The sequence below is a fragment of the Apteryx mantelli genome, chromosome 2, assembly GCF_036417845.1.
Source record: "Apteryx mantelli isolate bAptMan1 chromosome 2, bAptMan1.hap1, whole genome shotgun sequence".
Classification (NCBI taxonomy): domain Eukaryota; kingdom Metazoa; phylum Chordata; class Aves; order Apterygiformes; family Apterygidae; genus Apteryx; species Apteryx mantelli.
The window spans coordinates 79415108-79434604 of record NC_089979.1 but is presented as its reverse complement, the minus strand read 5'-3'; the positions used below and the strand labels follow the sequence as shown (position 1 = coordinate 79434604).

Here is a 19497-nt window from a genome sequence, read left to right as displayed (position 1 = left end):
GTTGAAAATCTAATCTTAATCATAATGGAACACTCTGAAATTAGACATTGCATGTGTATAAATAAAACAAAATCGCAAATCAGAATTCCCTTTAAACATAATTTTGGCATGCATATATATGTATGTATTTATGTGTTTGTATATATATAAATTCTTCATACACATACATGCACATATATATATAATATATAAATTCTTAAAAATATATGTATATAATATATGAATAAATATTGAATGTTTCATTAGATTCCACAGCAGGTAATGGAGTGCTGACAAAAGCCACAGTTCCCATCTATGCAACAGGGGTCCTTACATGTTATATTCAGGTAGGTTTGGTTGTTTTGTTTGTTTATTAAGTTTATACTAATGAATGAAAATTCTTCTACAAAAAAAATGTTTTCTTTGAAAACTTTCAGTGTCTTTGGGCTTTGAAGAAAGTTGGATGAATAGGTAGCTTTTAATGCATTTGAAGGCAATGTTTTTCAGTCAAGTTGTCTAATATATTTAGATGGTAGTTTCCACTGTTAAAACCTGGATTCAGTAGATCATAAAATAATGTCAGGCATCTTGACCACTGTTAACTCTCAGACATTGACAGCTATCATATGCCTTTATCAAAGATATTAACACTGTTTAGTAAATGGTTTCTGGGTCATTTAGCTGTGGCCCTTGCAAACCATAATTTTGTACCATTCTCTGAAACAACTAAGCAAGTAAATTGCCATTTTGAGCACACTTGGGGTCCTCAAATAGTATTACCCAATACTAAAATAAACAATAATCCTCCAATAACCAGCAGTTATTACCTGGCATATACATACTGGCTCACAGGAAAAAATAAATCCTCCATCTTCTCACAGATGTGTAGTGTGTTGTGAACAATCAGAAAGGCTAAATTTAGTTTCTTTCTTTGTCTCTTTCATAGCTTTAGGTCATCAGGACTGTAGCAATACTTCTACTACATTTAATGTTGCGCACTTTTATTTTAGGAAGAAGACCGCAAACTGTTAGTTGGATTCTTAGAAGATGTAATGACCATGCTTTCACTATCCCATGCTCCTCTTGATAGTCTGAAAGCTTCTTTTGTGGAACTGGGGTAAAGGATATATCTTGGAATTAACTAGATCTAAAGTACATTAAAAGCTTTTATTAAAAGCCCATAATCTGTTTTTGACTGTAATTTTAATAACTGTGATGCTTCAGGCAAATAAAGAGTATTCTTACTTTTTGTCCATGTAGTTTCATGAAATATAAACCTTTAATCTATAGTTTAAAAATGAGGTGGTGAAAAAAAATTTAAGTGTAAAACTTAACACATCAGTCATTAAGTATTAAATAGGAATTCATTTACTGTTTACGATATTGATTCCTGATGTTCTAGATGACTATTTGCTTTCAATTCAATGTCATAATTTATTGAAAATACTGTTCTTAAAGTGGGGGGGGGGCTTTTTTTTTTTTTTTAAGAAGGAACTTCAAAATACAACCTATTTTTGTAGGCAGCAACTGTAAATGTTGTGCTTTATGTAAACCTTCAGAAGGCATAAACTTCTAAGTTTTAGACTTCTAAGCAATGGGTTTTTGAGACTGCATTTTTCATTTTATAGATATAGGATCTCTAGAGTTTTGGGGGTTTTTTTTGATTGCCCAATTGTTTTCTTTTAGTGCAAACCCAGCATATCATGAGCTGCTGTTAACTGTCTTATGGTATGGAGTTGTCCATACTTCAGCCCTTGTTCGATGCACAGCTGCTAGAATGTTTGAGGTAAGTGATATCCAAGCTTTTTAAAACTGCAGTGTGTTTTTTTTTAAAACAGTAATTGAGATAATGTAGCTACATGCTTAAAATTATAAATGGCTTAAATAGCTTGTGTACTGTGTGATGGAGCAGGAAGTTAGTGTTGTATGTTTGCTTCTGTATCCAGTCTCTATTCAACAGCGTATCTTTCATTAAGTAATTTATCATTAGCCACTGCAAGACTTTCTGTAGTAACTGTGTGTGTGTTCCTTGATCTGCTGCTGGCTTGACTGTTGCATTCTGATTACTGCATGCCAGAAAACATTTTCTGATTATGAAAAAGCATTTCATTGCTGAAATGTGTTCAAACCAGATTTCAATATCTTGTCAAATGTGTTTGCTTAGGTCTGTAGGTAAATATAAGCAAGCATCTCTCTTTGAATTTTAACATTTGTTTTTGCTTCGTAACACATTGTTGATAGCCTAATTCACAAGTTACCAATTTTCAACACTGTTTTTTGTATAGTCCTAGTCCATCTGCATTGTGATTCAAATTAGTTTCCATTGGTGCCAGATCTGGTGGTAAAAACATATATTTAATCAATTATGTATTCTTGTAAAAAATTAAATTAAAATCATTTACAGTTACTCTACTTACCACAGAGTGACAACTTTAACTTTTGTGGGCTTTCTCTTAAAATTTATAAATTTGCTCGGAATACAAAGACTGCTACCTTTAACTAATAAGTTTGCTTTGATTTCCACATCATGCCTTTGTTTCATCAAGCATTAATAAAAAAAAAAAAAAGGCATATACAGAAACACTGGGAAGTATTCTGCTTGCTGAACAAAGAGGTGTTACCTTTTTTTTTTTGCGTACTCAGACATTGTTTTTATATCATGCTCCATTCCTTTTTCTTTGCAATTCTGCTACATTTTACTCGCTGGATAGCTTTACAATGGACCTCTAGCTGAATCTGCTTTCTTGTATCCATTTGCGAAAACAAATCTCAAGTCTGCCCTGAAAAGAAGAGCAATAGCACAACCATAACCATTAGTGTTCTCTACTGCAGCTCTGAGAAACACTATGGATAAAGCACTAAACACTATTGTGTGACTTCAGTTAAAATCACTTGACCATTTGTCTTGTATTCCCCTGTAAAAAGGAGGTGGCGATTTTTGGTCTCCCTTAAAATATTTTTGCATTGGTTTAAAATACAACAGGAACATTACTTGTATTTTATATTTGTAACACTAGAGCCTCATTTCTTTTTATTTGGTATAAGCATTAGACAAATCTGTGGAAGACCTCAGTTACCACAGGCTTGTTGTCCTGGTTGCAGTTTCTTTTCTACTCCAACTGCATATGGATCATTTTTAGGCAGCCCTGTATGCTACTTGACTACTTATTTCATAGTTATATTTTAATTTTTATTAAAGCATAGGCAACTTTGTTGTAGACACTTTTCTCACTTGAAAATACTTTTATTATATTGCCATTTCTTTAGTAACCATAGCATACCTATTTATGCATGGCAATATGGACATCTGGCAAGAGTCACTGCTAATATGCTAATAGTTGGCTTTATTTTTGGAAGATTCCTTCATTCAAGGAATTTCAGACACTTTCGAGGTTGCTCCCTGGCAAAGCCCAGCGAATGGATAATAGGTAAAAGAGAAGCACGTGTCCGCAGCAGGACAGTTACCTGCCGTATTATAAAGATTCTGAGCAGTACAGTGGGCTATGGAGCAGCACAGAGAGACAGCTGTGACTGGACTGTGTTGCCAAACCTTTACAGTCTGTTTAGGAGGGGAAGGATGCAGAAGCGTTTTAGAGCATTCCACCCCTTCCCTCCTGGGACAGAAAGCTTTTGTGCTACATGTTTCTTAAGGCTTAGTATGTATAAATAGCGATCACTAGGTGAACTGTCAGAATCAAAGCACAGGATAAAAACTGGCATTGTCTGCCTTGCTATAAGCGCACATACTGCTATATGGCTTTGCCCATCCAGCTGTTTCTTTCCCTTCTGCGTGCTAATGTTTTCTGTCAGCAGTTTTCCATTTGAATGTTGATGCAAACAGATTTGACTGCTGCTGGTTTGAACATGAAGTGCATAGTTGAGTTACAAGCTTTGTTGGTCTGTTCGGGTTTAAGGTTAGGGGCACTTATCTTCAGAGTGACAATTCAATTATAAAGCATGTTGTATTTTCTGTAAGACAGAGAATGATGCTGTTTACCGTGCTTTACCATAATTAGAAATGTGGCAGCCCACATAGTCATGGAGCTGAGATGATGCTAAATTGTCTGCTAATTATACAAATCCCAAGCATTCTTGTTCAAAGCACTACATTACCTACAAGTTTTTTTCTGAATTAAGATTGGCAAAGAAAACTCAAGTCCCTCTTTGTTCAAAACTGAAAATAGTAAGCATTCTTTATATTAATCAATGAGAAAACTAACAAATTTGTATATGAAGGTAAAATCGTCTTAGTTCAACAATGAGCTATTTCCTTAACAGCAGTTTGAAGAATAGCCCTTAAGCTGACTACATCAGCACTTTAAGTTGATGCCGCTATAAATAATTGTGAAATTTATTAACATTAAAATGTAGCAGTTTAACTGCCACTTCTAAAATACTTTGTGAATAACACGTGTAGGAAGTTGCAGCTTTTCCCTGCCAGATGTTCTACAACAGTAATGCCCATGCTCTTGCACAGCTTGTCAGCTCTCCCCCCTCCAAGTATTTTCTCTTCCAGTTATTATCTGTACGGCCATAATATGTTCACTGTGCATGCACACACACATATACACTCTCACTCTCTCGTTCATATATTGCTTAATAAAAATAACTGCTTTGCATGAGAAGACTTGTGGAAAGTCAAGTTCCTTCCAGTCTTTCACTACAAACTCTGAATTTAAAAAATGAATCTGAATTTAAAACATGAAGTCAGTTAGAAAAGAGAAAAGCAAGGAATTCAATTTGCTGTCATGATGGAATTTGAGTAATTAGAATATTGCTCAATAGTCAGAATATATTTCAAATTTCCCTCCAGAAACTACTGCTAAGTTCTGTTTATTCCCTAAAAATAGTGAATATATGCAGATTTCCTTACATGAGGTACAAGATGAAAGTATCATGGCTTTCCATGGCAGATAAAAATGATTATTTTGTTGAATGCTAGAGAAAGCTTGGGATTTGTCATTTTTAAAAATTGGTAGTTTTTTATTTGTAGAATACATACATAACTAATGTAAAGGGCACCTGCTACATCCGTAAGTAATGCCTCAAAAAAAGGGGGGGGGCACATCTAAATTTAAACAATTTCTAGATATTTATGGATAAAGATGTAAATTTCACAGTGATCTCAGTTTTTAGTATTTGGGATGCATTGCAAAAAATACACCTCTTATTTAGTACACAGAAAGACTTGGTGAAATGTATCCCATGAATAATTCATGTTTTATCAGTTTGTTTTTTTGTTTTTTAACCTGCATAGACCAGCGAGGGTAATTTGGAATGTTTCACATATGCTGCTTGGATGGCTGTTAACTCTAAAGTAGTTCTGAAAGTCTTTGAGGAAAGCTTAGTAGTATCTGGGAAGGTGCTGTTTGCCACATGTCGAAAGTTTGCAATAGCCGTCTGAAGGGAACCACTCAGTGCTGGAAAACTCCACACGTTTTGTCTAAGCAAAGAAATCCATTTTGCATCTGGCAGTCGCATACTGTAATGAAATACCGTTCTGCTGAGTTAGGTCAACATTTAGATTGAACTGTCAAACTCAAGTTTTGGATTATAATACACAAACTAGCTGTCAAATTTTATCTAGAGTTCATTGGAGTTTTAAAATAGCTGAAAATGGAGAAAATTACATCATATCATTGAACTTGTTAGGTTTGTGCTGGTTGCCAGACCACTTCATCTTTCTTCATGCCTTTGCATATATGAAGCTCTAGTGTAGCAGTATTTGCTTAGCTTCTAATTTTGGTTTGCTTTTTGTGTTTTTTCTTTCTCTCTCTTGGTTGTGCCGTTCTTCTTCCCATGATACTGTACTCACTCTTTCCGTGCATCACCTGTGATATTCCCCCTGCTCCGACCATTCAGCTGTTGGTGAAGGGGGTACATGAAACTCTGGTAGCTCAGAGAGTTGTTCCTGCTCTCATTACTCTCTCCAGTGACCCTGAAATGTAAGTTTCCTGACTGTCTTATACATCTAGCATCCCTCTTAATACTTAGGAAGAAATAACCATCAGTCCTGTTTCTTATTCTAGCTGAACAAAAATTGAGTTACTTTTAAACAAATATTTTTACTTTTGAACAAGTGTAATTTTAAAATCACTTATTTGTAAATAAAAAGGTTTATTGCAACACCTAGAACTAAACTAGATAAAATTACTGAATAAAATTTTAAATAGAAAATTTAATCAATATAATAAAAGCTTAATTTTAAATAAAATATTTTATATTAATATTCTCAAATTTAAAATATGCTTAAATAATAATTTCTAGCAGCCAGCTGCATATCAATGTATTCTGTAATGCTATCAAATTTACTACTGCAAAATTAAATAATTTATGCAATATTGAAGAATAAAATAGTCTTGGCTGTATCTAATTTCTGATAAACAGCCATGATATTTCAGTTCCTGAATATGTTTGACATAGCATTCTGATGTGATATTTCTTTCAAGTTGAGGAGGGATGCTTTGCTAATCTCACTAACTACCAAAAAAAAATGCTAGAGCATGAATAGAGTCTTAATCATTTTAATGTCTTGTGTGAGTGACTAAACCAAGAAAAACCCAAGAGTCTGCCTGCCCATCCTCAGTCACAGCTAACCCAGTTCTCCTTCCAGTTTACCAAACCGTTTTTTATTGCATGTTGACTGGTTTACAGCTGACTCTTCGAGGCATGAGTGAAGCCTTAGTTGACAAGCGGGTTGCTCCGGCCCTTGTTACCTTGTCCAGTGATCCTGAATTGTGAGTTTCAGATTGAGACCTTGAGTTAATCCTGTCTGTCTTTTTCCTGGTCTGCTTTTTTTTTATTTTGTCATTGCTAGAAACTAATGTGTCTTAAAGTACTAAATCTGGATTTGCTTTATTTTTAATTCATTTTATTCTTAGTGTTTAATGTATTTTAAAACTCTGTTTTTCTCTTGTAGTTCAGTGAGGATTGCAACAATTCCTGCTTTTGGGACCATCATGGAAACAGTTACTCAGAGAGAGGTAAGAGTCCTACTTGTCAGACTGTTGTCTTTGTAGCGTAAGAAGTGGGTGATTTCTGATAAAGACAGTAACTCAGTAATGGACTCAGAGAAGGGGAAAAAAAAGTGCTTAAAAATTATTTCTCCCTTGGCTATATTTTCTTCCAGAATGCTTTCCTGTTTTGCAGTGGGTTTTTTGGAAACAAACAAACCCCCTTAACTAAGAAAAATGTTTGCTTCAAAGTATTAAACCATACCTTTAAAAAAAATGTAGGTAGAGGAGGGAAGTTTATGCTAGAAGATGGGACATTGCATACTTAGACTTTCTTTAAAAACGTTCTCTAACACGGTTGTGAAATCCAAATCCATTACTTCCAAACTAAATAGACAGCTTTTGTCTAAAATGCTAATCAGAAACTCATAGTGGGATTCAGTTGCCTACACATAGGCATATTGTAGATGCCTTAGAATATCCTGCTTGGCTCCAGCTACAACTTTAGAAGGGCACAAGTCTCTTATAGTTCTTGTCATATCTGCTGGTCCTCAGATGTGTCAGAAAGCCCATGATGTCTAAGATGTTATTAAAGACATGATAATGAAGTAATTGAAATTATCCTTGAGTGCTCTATGCAGTTTTTCCTTGTTTTTTTTGAATGATGAAACTGTGGTAATAGATCAGAATTCTTGACAAGACACCCAGGATTCTGCTCTAAGCAATAGAAATACTAAATTTTGTTTTATGTAATAACTGTACAAAAAAAAAGTCTGTTTAAAGTTCTCACAGCTTTTTGCAGAGCTTGCATTCTGCGTGTAGTTTCAACATATTCTAAAAGAATATGTTTGAGGAAATGTGAGCAAGAAGTCAAAGATGACTCATAAGTACTTGGAAGATGGATAAGTTACAATTTTGTAGTTTGGAATGCATGTTTATAATCAGTTTAGAAAGAATACTGTTTTGTTGCCACATAAAAATTACTGTATCTATTGCACTAATTACAATAAATCTTGGAGTACAGAGGTGATATCTCCTTCCAGAATGTATCAGAAAATGTTACTTTTACAACTTCAAATGCAAATTAAATACTTACATCATTTAAATGTAGGAAACTTTGTCATTTTAGGCATATTTGTATTTTGTTTCAGTTTTTTGGTCTTTAGTAGAAGAAATCTTTTTAATTGCGTTCATTTTTATGGTGCTTACCATTGCATTTGTCTTCTGCAGAAAAATTCTCAGCAGAATTCTCAGATATCTTAATAATCATGATATATTTTTAAAAAACCTAACAGGAATTTAACTTCACAGTTCTAATTAAACTAAATTACTATCCAAAGATGGTAATATACTAAGTGGGCAATTTTAACAGCAGTTAAACATTGAGAGTACCAAAACCAAGGAAACCCAGAAGGACAGACTGGCTATATGGAAGCACTTGTCTATAGTCGTAGATAGATCACATTAAGACACTGTTAAAAATCTTTAAAATGTAGAGCTGCATCAAAGAGATTGGAATATCCTGTGAGAAAAGATTGTTAATTAATAGAAAATCCAAGGTTTATGATCTGAAATATGGAAGATTTTTAGATATATTCTGAAGTGAACATACTGTTTTTTAATACCTTCATTCTTTTGTTTACTTTTTATTTCTCTGGGAATATTTAAGCTTCTGGAAAGAGTAAAAATGCAGCTGGCTTCTTTCCTGGAAGACCCTCAATATCAAGACCAACATTCTCTACATACAGAAATCATAAAAACATTTGGAAGAGTTGGACCTAATGCTGAGCCCAGATTTAGAGATGAGTGTAAGTTGCCTCAGCAGGAAGATGCATTTTTCCTCTTTCTGTCCTAAAGATAATAGTATGCTATTTATTTTGATTTCTTGTCTTTATAAAATGTTCCATGAAAACTCTTGTTTTCAGTGCTTGATATGTCCCTATATTTAAGACTCTTAATATAATTTTCATTTTACCTAACACTAGTGTATATACAGAGCACTGGCACATGATGATTAATGATTTGAGAGCCAAAAGGGACTGATCAGTTTGCTGTGGAGCAAATCTGAAGTTGCTTTCTTTGAATTACTTGACATTTAAAATGCCTGCCTCTCCCCTCCTTCCTCCCACCCCCCTGCTGGCATTATAAGTGTCAAGTATCCCACACATCTTAAAGCACACGGAGCACCAAAGTCAGTTATTATACTAGCCTAAAGTTATTTGTAAATGAAACATGAAGGGATATCGTACCTCCAACTATAAGTATCTAGTTTAGCTGGCTAAGCTCTTCACTGACCATAGAGGAAACCTATCTGAAGTTTTCGCAAGATACACATATCTCTCACTAATTTATGAATGGTGTTTATAAGAGAGAAACATACTTTAGAAAGCTTCAGCAGCAGTGGAGGAACAGTGTTGCAAAATATTTGCTATAAGCTGTTACTATTCCAAAAGTACTCTGATGTAGGTGAAAATGGTTTTATTTCAGATTTTAATTGATGAATTAGATAAATCTGCCAGGACAGGCCAATAAAAGCCATCATTTACAGCACTTATCCCTCATTGGTATCTGTGATGCTTCAGATGCCTGTCATTGTCACTTAATAACTGTTTAATGTTAAGCAAGCATTGAAAGCAATTTAAGATAATTCTAATACTTACTTTTACAGTTGTTATTCCACACTTACACAAGTTAGCTTTGGTCAACAACCAGCAGTCTGTGGATTCCAAGAGACTGGATATTGCTACCCACCTGTTTGAAGCCTACAGCGCTCTTTCCTGTTGTTGTATCCTTTTCTTAGGGGAAGTTTAGCTCTTAATTCCCTTAGGGGTGAAAGGATTAATATTTGAGAAATAACTAAGTTTGTCTTTGAATATGTTAGGTAAAATATGATATGCTCAGTTTAAAGAGGAGACCTTCACAGAAGGGGAAACTGATGGCTACTTTCAAAAAAAACAAAACCAAACCCTTGCTCTTAACCAGTATCTTGAAACGCTTTTAAATGCACGAAGAATTGTATGGATATATGAAATGTATGAAACTAAATATGTTTACTTCCTTCCTTTTTTTATTATTTTTGTTTCGTGAAGTGCCAAATCCTATCTGTTTTCTTGGGTTTTGCTACTGTAGCTTGTCCATGTGTTCATTATGATAAAAGTGTATAATATGAGAAGACAGTATTTATAATGCCTTGACAGCCTGGGTTTTAGTTATTTCAGAGGATTTAATGGTCAATCACTTTTTGCCTGGACTTAAGTGTTTACGAACTGACATGGAACATCTCTCACCAGAGCATGAGGTGAGTAGTTAATGTTAGCAACTGAGTATGAGGTGCAGATTGCAGCAAGAATTGAAACATAATGGTATTTAAAAACAAAAGTTAAGGAAAGCTACTCATAACTAGTCTCAAAATGATGCATTGTGGTTTTTTTGGTTAGTTGGTTGGGTTTTTTGGTAAAGAATAAGTTACACTCACATGCTTAAAAACTGAATGTACTTTAAAGATTTATTTCTAAGCAGAATACCTCTTCAGAGAAATACTTGATTATCAGAAATGCCAGTAGAAACACAGTTCCTTGGACAATAAAGAAAAAGAAAACACTTTTGCCATCTGTTTTTTCATCAAAACAACTATATACTAAAATCAATGGCTGCAATATGTCCAAGATAATGCAGGTGAATACTGGTGGAGTGCAGGAGAGAAACGATAGGCAAGCTCAAGAAAAAAAAAGAGAGGATAAGGAAAATATAGTACTGAAAGATATGGCATATATCGTAGAAAGCAGATCACGACAAGCAGACAAGATCAATATGGGAGTTATCAAGATCTCACCCGGTGGAAGGAAACCATAAAAGTAGCAAAAAAGAAGTAGCTAGACTTGAGGAGAAAATTGGAAATTATGGCCATGTATCTATGCACTTTTTTGTAAATATTTGAAGAAGATAAACACTAAGAGATTGAAATACATAGAGATTCAGTCAGTAGTAGAGAATGGAAAAAGTAGTTTAGTTACATGTTGGGAAAAAAATCTTGACAGTATGAATGCTTCAAATGGTAGAGGAGAAAATGTAATCAAAATGTACAAAAGGAAAGCTTTTCTGCATGAATGCCTTTTTTGAAGATTAATAACACACTTCAGGGATTGCTTTGTACTTGAGAAAAGTAATTACTTTTCTTTGTATATGCAGAAGTGACTTAACTGAGACTAGACTATATTCTCTGAGAGTGCTAAGTTCTTATACATAGTAACAGAATTCCTTCTTCCAGTCATATTTTTAGTCTGATAACCTGTAGTCTCATTTTTCGTATTATTCCTGATCAGTAATACATTTTATTTAAGAGATGTGGAACTGGAGGTGACATTAATTTGAGGGACCTTAAAAGCATATAATCTGACTTCAGAAGCCTGAGGCAGTAGTGATTTGAGCATCAGTCATGAGCAACAGAATTGCACTTTCTTACTCCAGGCAGCACTGGAGAACATCTGGCATTGATCATACTGTATATTCAGAGTAAGCTGGGAGATGTACTGTGTATTGGGAAGTCTAAGAATATGCTTGAAAGATGCAGTCGGCAAAAGTTGAATTTAATTTACTTTCCTCTATTCTCTTATATTCATTAATGGCTTAATTGACAAGATGATTTACCTTAATACTTCATTTTTCTATAGTAGTTTGTGCAACTTGCAAGTTTTGAGGGCGTAGTGAGTTCAAAAGATGCCCTAAATTAAGACAAAAGAGCTTAGGTAGTTCAATTTGAGTCTTGTAGCAAAAGGAGTTAAAGGTTCAAATCTCCTTAAAAATAGATAAATAGTAGAGGATTGAGAGCTGTCTTTGTCACATTCTACCTCATTGTGATTGATTGTGTTCAGGCATGATGCCAAGTGCTTTAATTTTTTTCCCCAAGGGAAACAAATTTGAAAATATTTACTGCAGCTCCAGTGGCTTATAAAACTTGCAAGAGCTTTTATTGAAGAAATGGAAATCTCATCCTTAACACAGCTACTTGCTGCAACAGTATGTTTGTAGGCACCATGGCAGAACCCTCCAAGACCCAGTTAGTTCTGGTGTCTGTCTTTCAAGCTTTCTCTCTTACAAATGTATTTTCTGTAGTAGACATGATTTACTATTTCAAGCAACATTGGACATTTGGATATACAGAATTATCTTTTTGTCATTATTTTGGTCACTGTGGTGTTATCCATGATTCGAATGTATATCAGCTACAAAAATGTATTTTCTCGTTCATGAAGCCTTAGCTCTTGAGTCTATTACATCAATACAGAATTTATCATCACCCTGGAAATGTAGCATTTGTGAAATTGGCCTGTGATTCCATCAGGCAGCATTTACTACTTATTCCTCAAATTTGCTTTCCTTTCATTCTTATAAACTACAGCAAAAGTCAGGTATTTAATCCAGACCCTCCCATCTTTAAAATAAGAAAGTATATTTCAGCTTGTGCAAATATTTCAGATGTTTTGTCAGCATCTCCAGTTCCACGACAAGACCCTTTCTCCCCCATTTCCTCTTGCTCTCTTTTCCTTTTTGGAAATTTCCCGTAGACTAATTGGATTTTATAAGTTGAGTGATAGATATAATCAGTGTTGGATAAAAATATTTAGTCCATCTGCAATATTCTTTCTAATGTTTAAGCACAGGTTAGAGTAAATGTCTCTGTTAAAGATTGTCTAAATGATTTTGTAGTCAGTCCTGTGACCAAATGGAGAGAACTCATGGGAATAAGTATGAGCAGTATGTCTAACTATGGTACTATATAATTGCCATGTGATCCTGTATTTATACCTTTCCTCTGTTACACACTGAACTTTGAGACAAATTAATTTGAGGGAGAAGGGAGAATTACTCCACTTCATCAGAGAGTTAAGTAACCTTCCAAAATAGGTCTCTGCAGTGGAGGGGTTCTACAGGTATTTCAGTGATTCTGGGTCCTTCTTGAATTAGGTTCTCCTCTGGATCAAAGCTCCATGTTGTTGATATTTGGAGTGTCTAGATTCAGATAGATTTACAAAAATGTAGAATTGCTCCAATCCAGAGCTTTAAAAGCCCACTAAGGTTGCTATGCTTAGAAATGTGAGCTTTCTTTTGATCCAGAAAGAAAAATTGCTTGTGCTCTCACTGCCATTCTGAGTGCATTCCTCTTGTACATCTATGCTCATGTGTTTAAGTGCTTTTTTAATATTATATGCTAATAAAGTATAGCAAATTTGACAGTACAAGCTGTAGTCCTGTTAGACTCATATGTCAGTTTGAATTTGGTTGCTTTCTGAAACATTTCCGGATATACAACACATGCTACCCAGACTGTTTCAACTGTTGAAGTAATAGTTTTGAAGAAATATGGTGAACTACGGTCTGGTCTGCGAAACAGTGCCACTTCTTAGCAGTATAACAAACAGTTTAGCAGGGTATTTTGTGCTGCAGGTAATCCTAATAAGGATTTGGCAGAAACTAGCTTTTTGGTAAATATTTATTTTAAATAGTTGTCACTTGGTAGTAATCAGTGGCTGATCTGTGTTTTAGGGTTTGGAAGTAGAGGGGATTTTTCTTTATTGTATATAATCAGTGTTTGCAAAAACATTACTAATTCCAGTTGCTCATAGCACTGAGATTTTAAGATAAATTCAGTATCTCAAAGTGCTTAGTTTTCTCCTAAGTTGTGAGCCAGAGAAAGTTTCCATTTAGGCAGTGGATGTGCAGGTATGTTTACAGTTTCACACTGTGCATCCTAATTGTTTTGCCTAACAGTTTCAACTGCTGTTTTTCTAATTTGTTAAAACAGGATTGCTGTGGGGGAGAGAGTTATGTCTGTCCAACAAATTGTATGATTTCTTCCAAAGCCTACTATTGGGAAGCATTCCTTTATTTTTGGTATGCTGGAGAAATGTAAGAAGTCAGGATTTGGGGGAGGGTGTTTAGTCTTAAGTATTATGCAGAAACGTTTAGTACTGGAATTGCTAAAGGAAAGAAATAAACCCTCAGTTTATAGAAACCCTGGTAGACGATAGTGATATGATATACCAAGTTTGCTATAGCACTTCATTTCCATTGATAAGCTGTCTCAGGATACCATATCACTCTTTTCTTTTCTCTTCTTTCCTTGTTTTTTCTTTCATGTGCAGTGTTGATAAAGATAAGAATTTTAAGGGGTACTTGGAAACTCTGTAAGAAAAAATAGAGGGGAGATAGAATGTATATCAAAGTTAATTGCAAATAAATAAAAGCATTGTTGAAAAAGGAAGATATTGAAATGTATGACAGAAGTGAGTCTGCTTTGACTCTATTTTAAAATAAGGGGGGGAAGGACAAGGGAGTCTTGAACTCTTGTAACTATTTCAAAAACTTTCTTCCTTAAAGTATTTTGAATGATTATGGTTTTTATAGCCAAAAGGCATTATCAGATGCAATTTAAATGCACTTGAAAAACACAGGAGAAACTCTTTAAACACTTCTGCTAATGTTGGATTTAGCTAAGGAGCAGATTTGGTACAAAGTGCTAATGTAAAAGGAAAAAAAGGTCATATACATCTCCTCTTTGTGTGTTTTAGGTTATTTTAAGCTCCATGATAAAAGAGTGTGAACAGAAAGTGGAAAACAAGACTGTCCAAGAACCGCAGGGGTAAGACTTCCACTTCTCTTTTTCTGTGTGTCCAGCCTAAAACCGTGTGGAGTGTATTCCATAATGGTGTCAAAGGCTTGTGGCCAGAAATCCTGCACTGACATACTCTGTATTTGGAAGCAGATTTTAGGAACTTTAATTCAATTTGTGGTAAAACACAGGGCAACATTTTTATTTATATCATAGCGATGAAATTGTTTTCCCATGTTAGCTTATTCTTCATTTTTGGTCCATTTAAAGCAGTAATTGAATTTCTGCCCTGAATCTGAGAATGCAGGCAGTGATCAGTGTTAAACTGATTAGGGAAATTCATGTGCCATGCACCTTGCAGCCCTCTTTCATGGGGATGGCCTGCAGGCTGAAGCAATTGTTATAATGGTGGTAAAAACTTGCTCCAGGCTTCCATCTTTCCTTGCGTATGACTAGTGCACAGGAGAGCAGTTTCTCTGGTGTGTACAGCAACTCGCCTGTGTGAATGCTCTGTTTACTGAATATGATGGTTCTGGGGAAACGCCACATATGTTGCACATTAGTAATACACCCATTCTACAAATGCAGAGTAAATCTGCTCTCCAGTAAGGCTTCAGATGCATGGGGTATATCCACCAATTTGTCTCTTATGGTAGAGATGGTATCATGCATATATATATATATATATATATTTTTATATATATATATATATATATATAATCATTTTGTGCTTACCATGCTTTTACTCTTTGCTATATGTCTGCTTATGGCCACTGTTGGAAGCAGGATGCTTAGGCTACATAGGTCCTTGGTCTGAACCAGTACTGTTGTTCTTATGTTAAATATACATAGTGTTGAAAGGGTAAGGATTGGCATTTCCAGTGAGAAGGTAAAGCTGATCTTTCATGAAGGTATCTGTCGTTAGAGCAGTTGCTAAAGTGTTTAACTAACGCTAATGCTGTGACTTTCAAAGGTAGTAAAAAATAACATGTACAAAAATATTTTGCAACTTTTCACTAGGACTGTATTTGAGGGCATAATCATGTAACGGTAGGTATTTGGGCTTGGTGGTGGTAGTTTTTCAGTTCTCCTTGATGGAGTGGCCTTTCATGATCTTGAAACCCCTAACATGCAAAGACAATTCTGTTATTAAACTACAGCAGTGTGTTCTCTTTCACTGTAGGCTTATGTAACTAAATTCTTGAATTTCCTAGCTCAATGTCAATTGCAGCAAGCCTTGTGAGTGAAGATACAAAGACCAAGTTTTTGAACAAAATGGGCCAGTTGACTACATCAGGTGCCATGTTGGCTAATGTGTTTCAGAGGAAGAAGTAAGATGGGAAAAGGAACTCCCAGCTAACACTAAGAAGGACCTCACAGAGATTGGTTCCTCTACTTGAAGTACTTGCCTTTTAATTTCTTCTGTCTTATGTTCTTGTAGTATAATTTTATTCTAACCTCCAAAGATATTTGCACTGCTTTTGAATATCGCTGTGTATATGTTAATTTTGGGTTAACTGTGGTTGATACAAAACTGAAATCATAGTCTGTACCAAGTCCCTGTTCTGTGTTCTTGTCTTTCCAGCATAATTTTTTTTATATAGTGGAAGATTTTTTTTTTCTTTTTCTGACAAGATATCAGCAAATATCTGTATTATACATGGAGCTATTATGACGGTACTTAAAATAATGTAAATTTGAAGTCAGTGTCATGAAGTAATAAAAGTGGAGATTACTTATGTATTTAAATTATGAGAGAGTAATGCAGATTTTTTTATTATGTTTCTAAGAAGAGGAAGAGCCGCCAGCATTTGTCTGTGCTTCTAGGATTGTTTTTGTAAGTAAGGTGCATCTTGAATCCAGAGGAATTGCAGCATCTAATGTATGAGACTGCACTGCATCAGTCTGCAGGGAATATTTATTTTTCAGATGCGTTATGCTTACATTGTAAATGCTGTACAAAATCCTTCAGATAAAATTTTCACATCTGTTGTGATTTTTGAGGGATTTTTTTGTTGGGTTTTTGTTTTATTTTAAAGCACTTTAACAACTAGTCTACATATTCTGAGGCACATCCACTAAGTAAAGGAAAAACAGATGATCAATGGATAAACATTAACAAATGTGTAAGCTACAGCAAAGGGGTCCCAATACCTTATGCAAGAGAAAGTGGTTTCACCCTGCACACATTGTGCAGCTCTGTGTACTGTGACAGCTAAAATTAAGAGGTTTTATTGTTGTTTAGATTGAATCCCAGTTCAAATTTCATTTCAGACTATTTGAAGTTATGTTAATGGAGTTTGACATGCAGTTTCTTTAAAATGTTAAGTAGACTGCCTACCTACTTTATAAAAATAATTTTACAAAGAGTATTTTCAACAAATACCAAGTATTTTTGTTAGCAAGGAAGCATTAACAAGCCAATCCTATTATTCTTAGGGAACGCTTTTTTTTTTTTCTTTCTTTTTGTCAATATAAACTTCTGAAAGTAAATTCAAGTGCAGGCATAAACTAGTAACAGGCAGTAAAATATAAAAGGTCAGGCATTCTCTGACACAGTACCATTCAGTTGGAAGTACTAACATCTTTAAGGACAGGGAAAGCAAAAGGAGTGAGGGAGAAAAGGATAAACTTCTGCAACAGAAGGTGGATAGTAGCACTTCAGATGTTTCCCTTAAGCAGAAATAATGGATATAATTTGAAGCTGCTAATTGCTTTGTATCTTTGCCTATTGGCTGTGCATATACAGTTGCCTGTCACATTCATGTTGTGAAAGGGCCTGCTGCACACACACACACACACACACACTATCAGCCCCTTTACACTGCACTGAAACATGTTCCTTGAGATGGCAGACAGTTCCCTGCCTTCCTGTTGCTTGTTACCATGAAGTGACTATACTTTTAGCAGACTGACTGTGAAATGGAGACATTCCTGAGGAATGGGATGTGGTGACTTTCCTCTCTATTGTTCTGTTGTCAATAAAAAGTTTTGTATACCTGCCTCGTCTTATTCCTTCTAGTCCTCTCCAAAAAAAAAAAAAAAAAAAAAAAATTATTGCATCAAAACAGGTATTTTGGGAGAGAAGCGTAACACAGAAATTCATTAGCTGTAACTTTTTCTTGCACAGCGGATGCTATGTTTAGCTTGCTAGATTTCCCATTTCCATGTGCGTGTTTCACTCTGGCTTCTGCTTTGCTGTCATTTTCATCTGGGATCTCCTCCCCTCCAGGGCCACACATCCTTTCAGCTATATCTGTGCCAGTAGGTATCAATGCCAGAGGCAGCTCTGTAGTCCTGAGACCAAACAGTGCAAAATTACTTCTTTATGGCTGAACTCCTGCTTTCCAAAGCAGGGCAGCTACATTCAGCATGCCTGTGAGAATGGTTCCTGGCCCGCACTAACTCTTAACCTCAGTCTTGGAAAATGCTAATTAGCACAAGCCAAAAAACTGTGACAGCAGTTTGACTGTGGATGATTGTGGAATGAGACTGTCTTCAGTTTATTAGTATAAACGTAGTGTCTTTGCCCAGCTAGTTCCAGATTCTTCAGCCCATTGCAAAGTTTAGCTTTTGATAGTCAGCATCTTCCTTCATACTGGTTGACCCAAGGAGGGACTTGACTAAGAACCTCTGTTCATCATAACTACTGAGCTGAGAAAATTCTGCAGAGGCAACAAACCTTATTCAGGCAGACTTCAGGAATTTCAGCTCCTAAAATTCATGCCTCGGTTGCAGGTGATTTTTAAAAGTTTTATTACTTTACCAAATGTGAACAGATTTCCAAGAAGATGGCAAGAAGTTGCTTTTGGGGTTTTTTCCAAGCTATTGTACTAAAAGCATTCAGGAGTGGGATAGAAAAGAGTTGGAACCTTTTAAAGAAAAGGATTACTGGAATTTTTAAATGAACTTTTTTCCTGCTTATTATTATCCAAAACAAGTAAGCGAACCTTTGGGGAGAAAATGCTGCCTTGAAACAAGACAGTTTGATATCCATCATGGAAACCAATTCATCCCACCAAAGCTGTATACTATTGCTTATGATTTTGCCAAAATAAGAATTCTTTAGAAACATAATGTTGACTTATCAACTCTGTCTGAACTTCTATGGCTTGTTAGTTTTTAAATAGGGGACATGTTGAAGGTCTCATGCTGTTCCTAGTGAAATTTCTCGGAGTCTAGGTATCTTTATTTGAAGTATTGGCTCTTGTGCTGTTTATGTAAAGATGACCAATGGGCTGAAGATACATGGCTGCCTAGATGGAAGGGGTCATGATCTAAGTATGTTTTGTGTAGCTTAAATAGTCTGACTATGCATCAATTTTGTTCTGAAAGAGATCATTTTCTAAAACTGTAAATAAGACAATTTTTTTCATATGTTCTAATCTGTGTGAATATAGTACTCTTTCCCCCCGCCCCCCCCCCCAAAAAACCCTGCACATTCTTCTTTCCTCATTCTCTTCCCACACCCCTTCCCATCAAGAAGAGAAAAAAATTGCTACTGCTGTAGGTAAACTATATTCTGATTAGGAGAACTGAAAGCAGTGTTTGAATGGATTTATGGCTAGAGAAAATGACTAAATTAAAACTTTTTAAGACTGAAAGATAAAAAATATCCATGAAAAATCTGTACTGAAGAACAAGGAGGCTTTTTTGTAATACATGGAGGAAAAATAAAATCTCTAGGTTAGTTGCTACATACGGATGATAAGATTATTTAAAATGGTGCAGAAAAAGCAGAAGTGTTCAATATTTCTGTTCTCTGTTTGTATCGTGACAGTGATAATGGGATTTTCTATTCTGGGAGTAGCTGGTGTGATTAGCAGCTCTATTTATATCTTAGTACCATTTCTAAAAGTGGGTATCTTGCAGTCAAAATGTTTTGAGTAACTGTCCAAGTAAAATTCTCTGACATTTAAGCAAACCACAAACTACCAACAGTGCTTCGTTGGGTGG

At 35.2% G+C, this 19497-nt stretch overlaps 1 protein-coding gene across 3 annotated transcripts in view; it reads left to right on the top strand.

The window, feature by feature from the left end:
• The window catches only part of RELCH (RAB11 binding and LisH domain, coiled-coil and HEAT repeat containing), a 79729-nt gene extending 62188 nt beyond the window's left edge, over positions 1-17541 (top strand). The window contains exons 20-29 of one of the 3 annotated variants that reach the window (XM_067290959.1): positions 247-326; positions 990-1096; positions 1666-1765; positions 6634-6716; positions 6899-6962; positions 8602-8740; positions 9601-9717; positions 10142-10230; positions 14501-14571; positions 15756-17541. In XM_067290959.1, coding sequence (XP_067147060.1) covers positions 247-326; positions 990-1096; positions 1666-1765; positions 6634-6716; positions 6899-6962; positions 8602-8740; positions 9601-9717; positions 10142-10230; positions 14501-14571; positions 15756-15876 — 971 coding nt within the window. In that variant the 3' untranslated portion in view covers positions 15877-17541. Of the gene's footprint in view, positions 1-246; positions 327-989; positions 1097-1665; positions 1766-5841; positions 5925-6633; positions 6717-6898; positions 6963-8601; positions 8741-9600; positions 9718-10141; positions 10231-14500; positions 14572-15755 lie in introns of those variants that run through there. The other 2 variants (XM_067290958.1, XM_067290960.1) reach the window with 2 other exon arrangements.
• The last annotated feature ends 1956 nt before the right edge of the window (positions 17542-19497 follow it).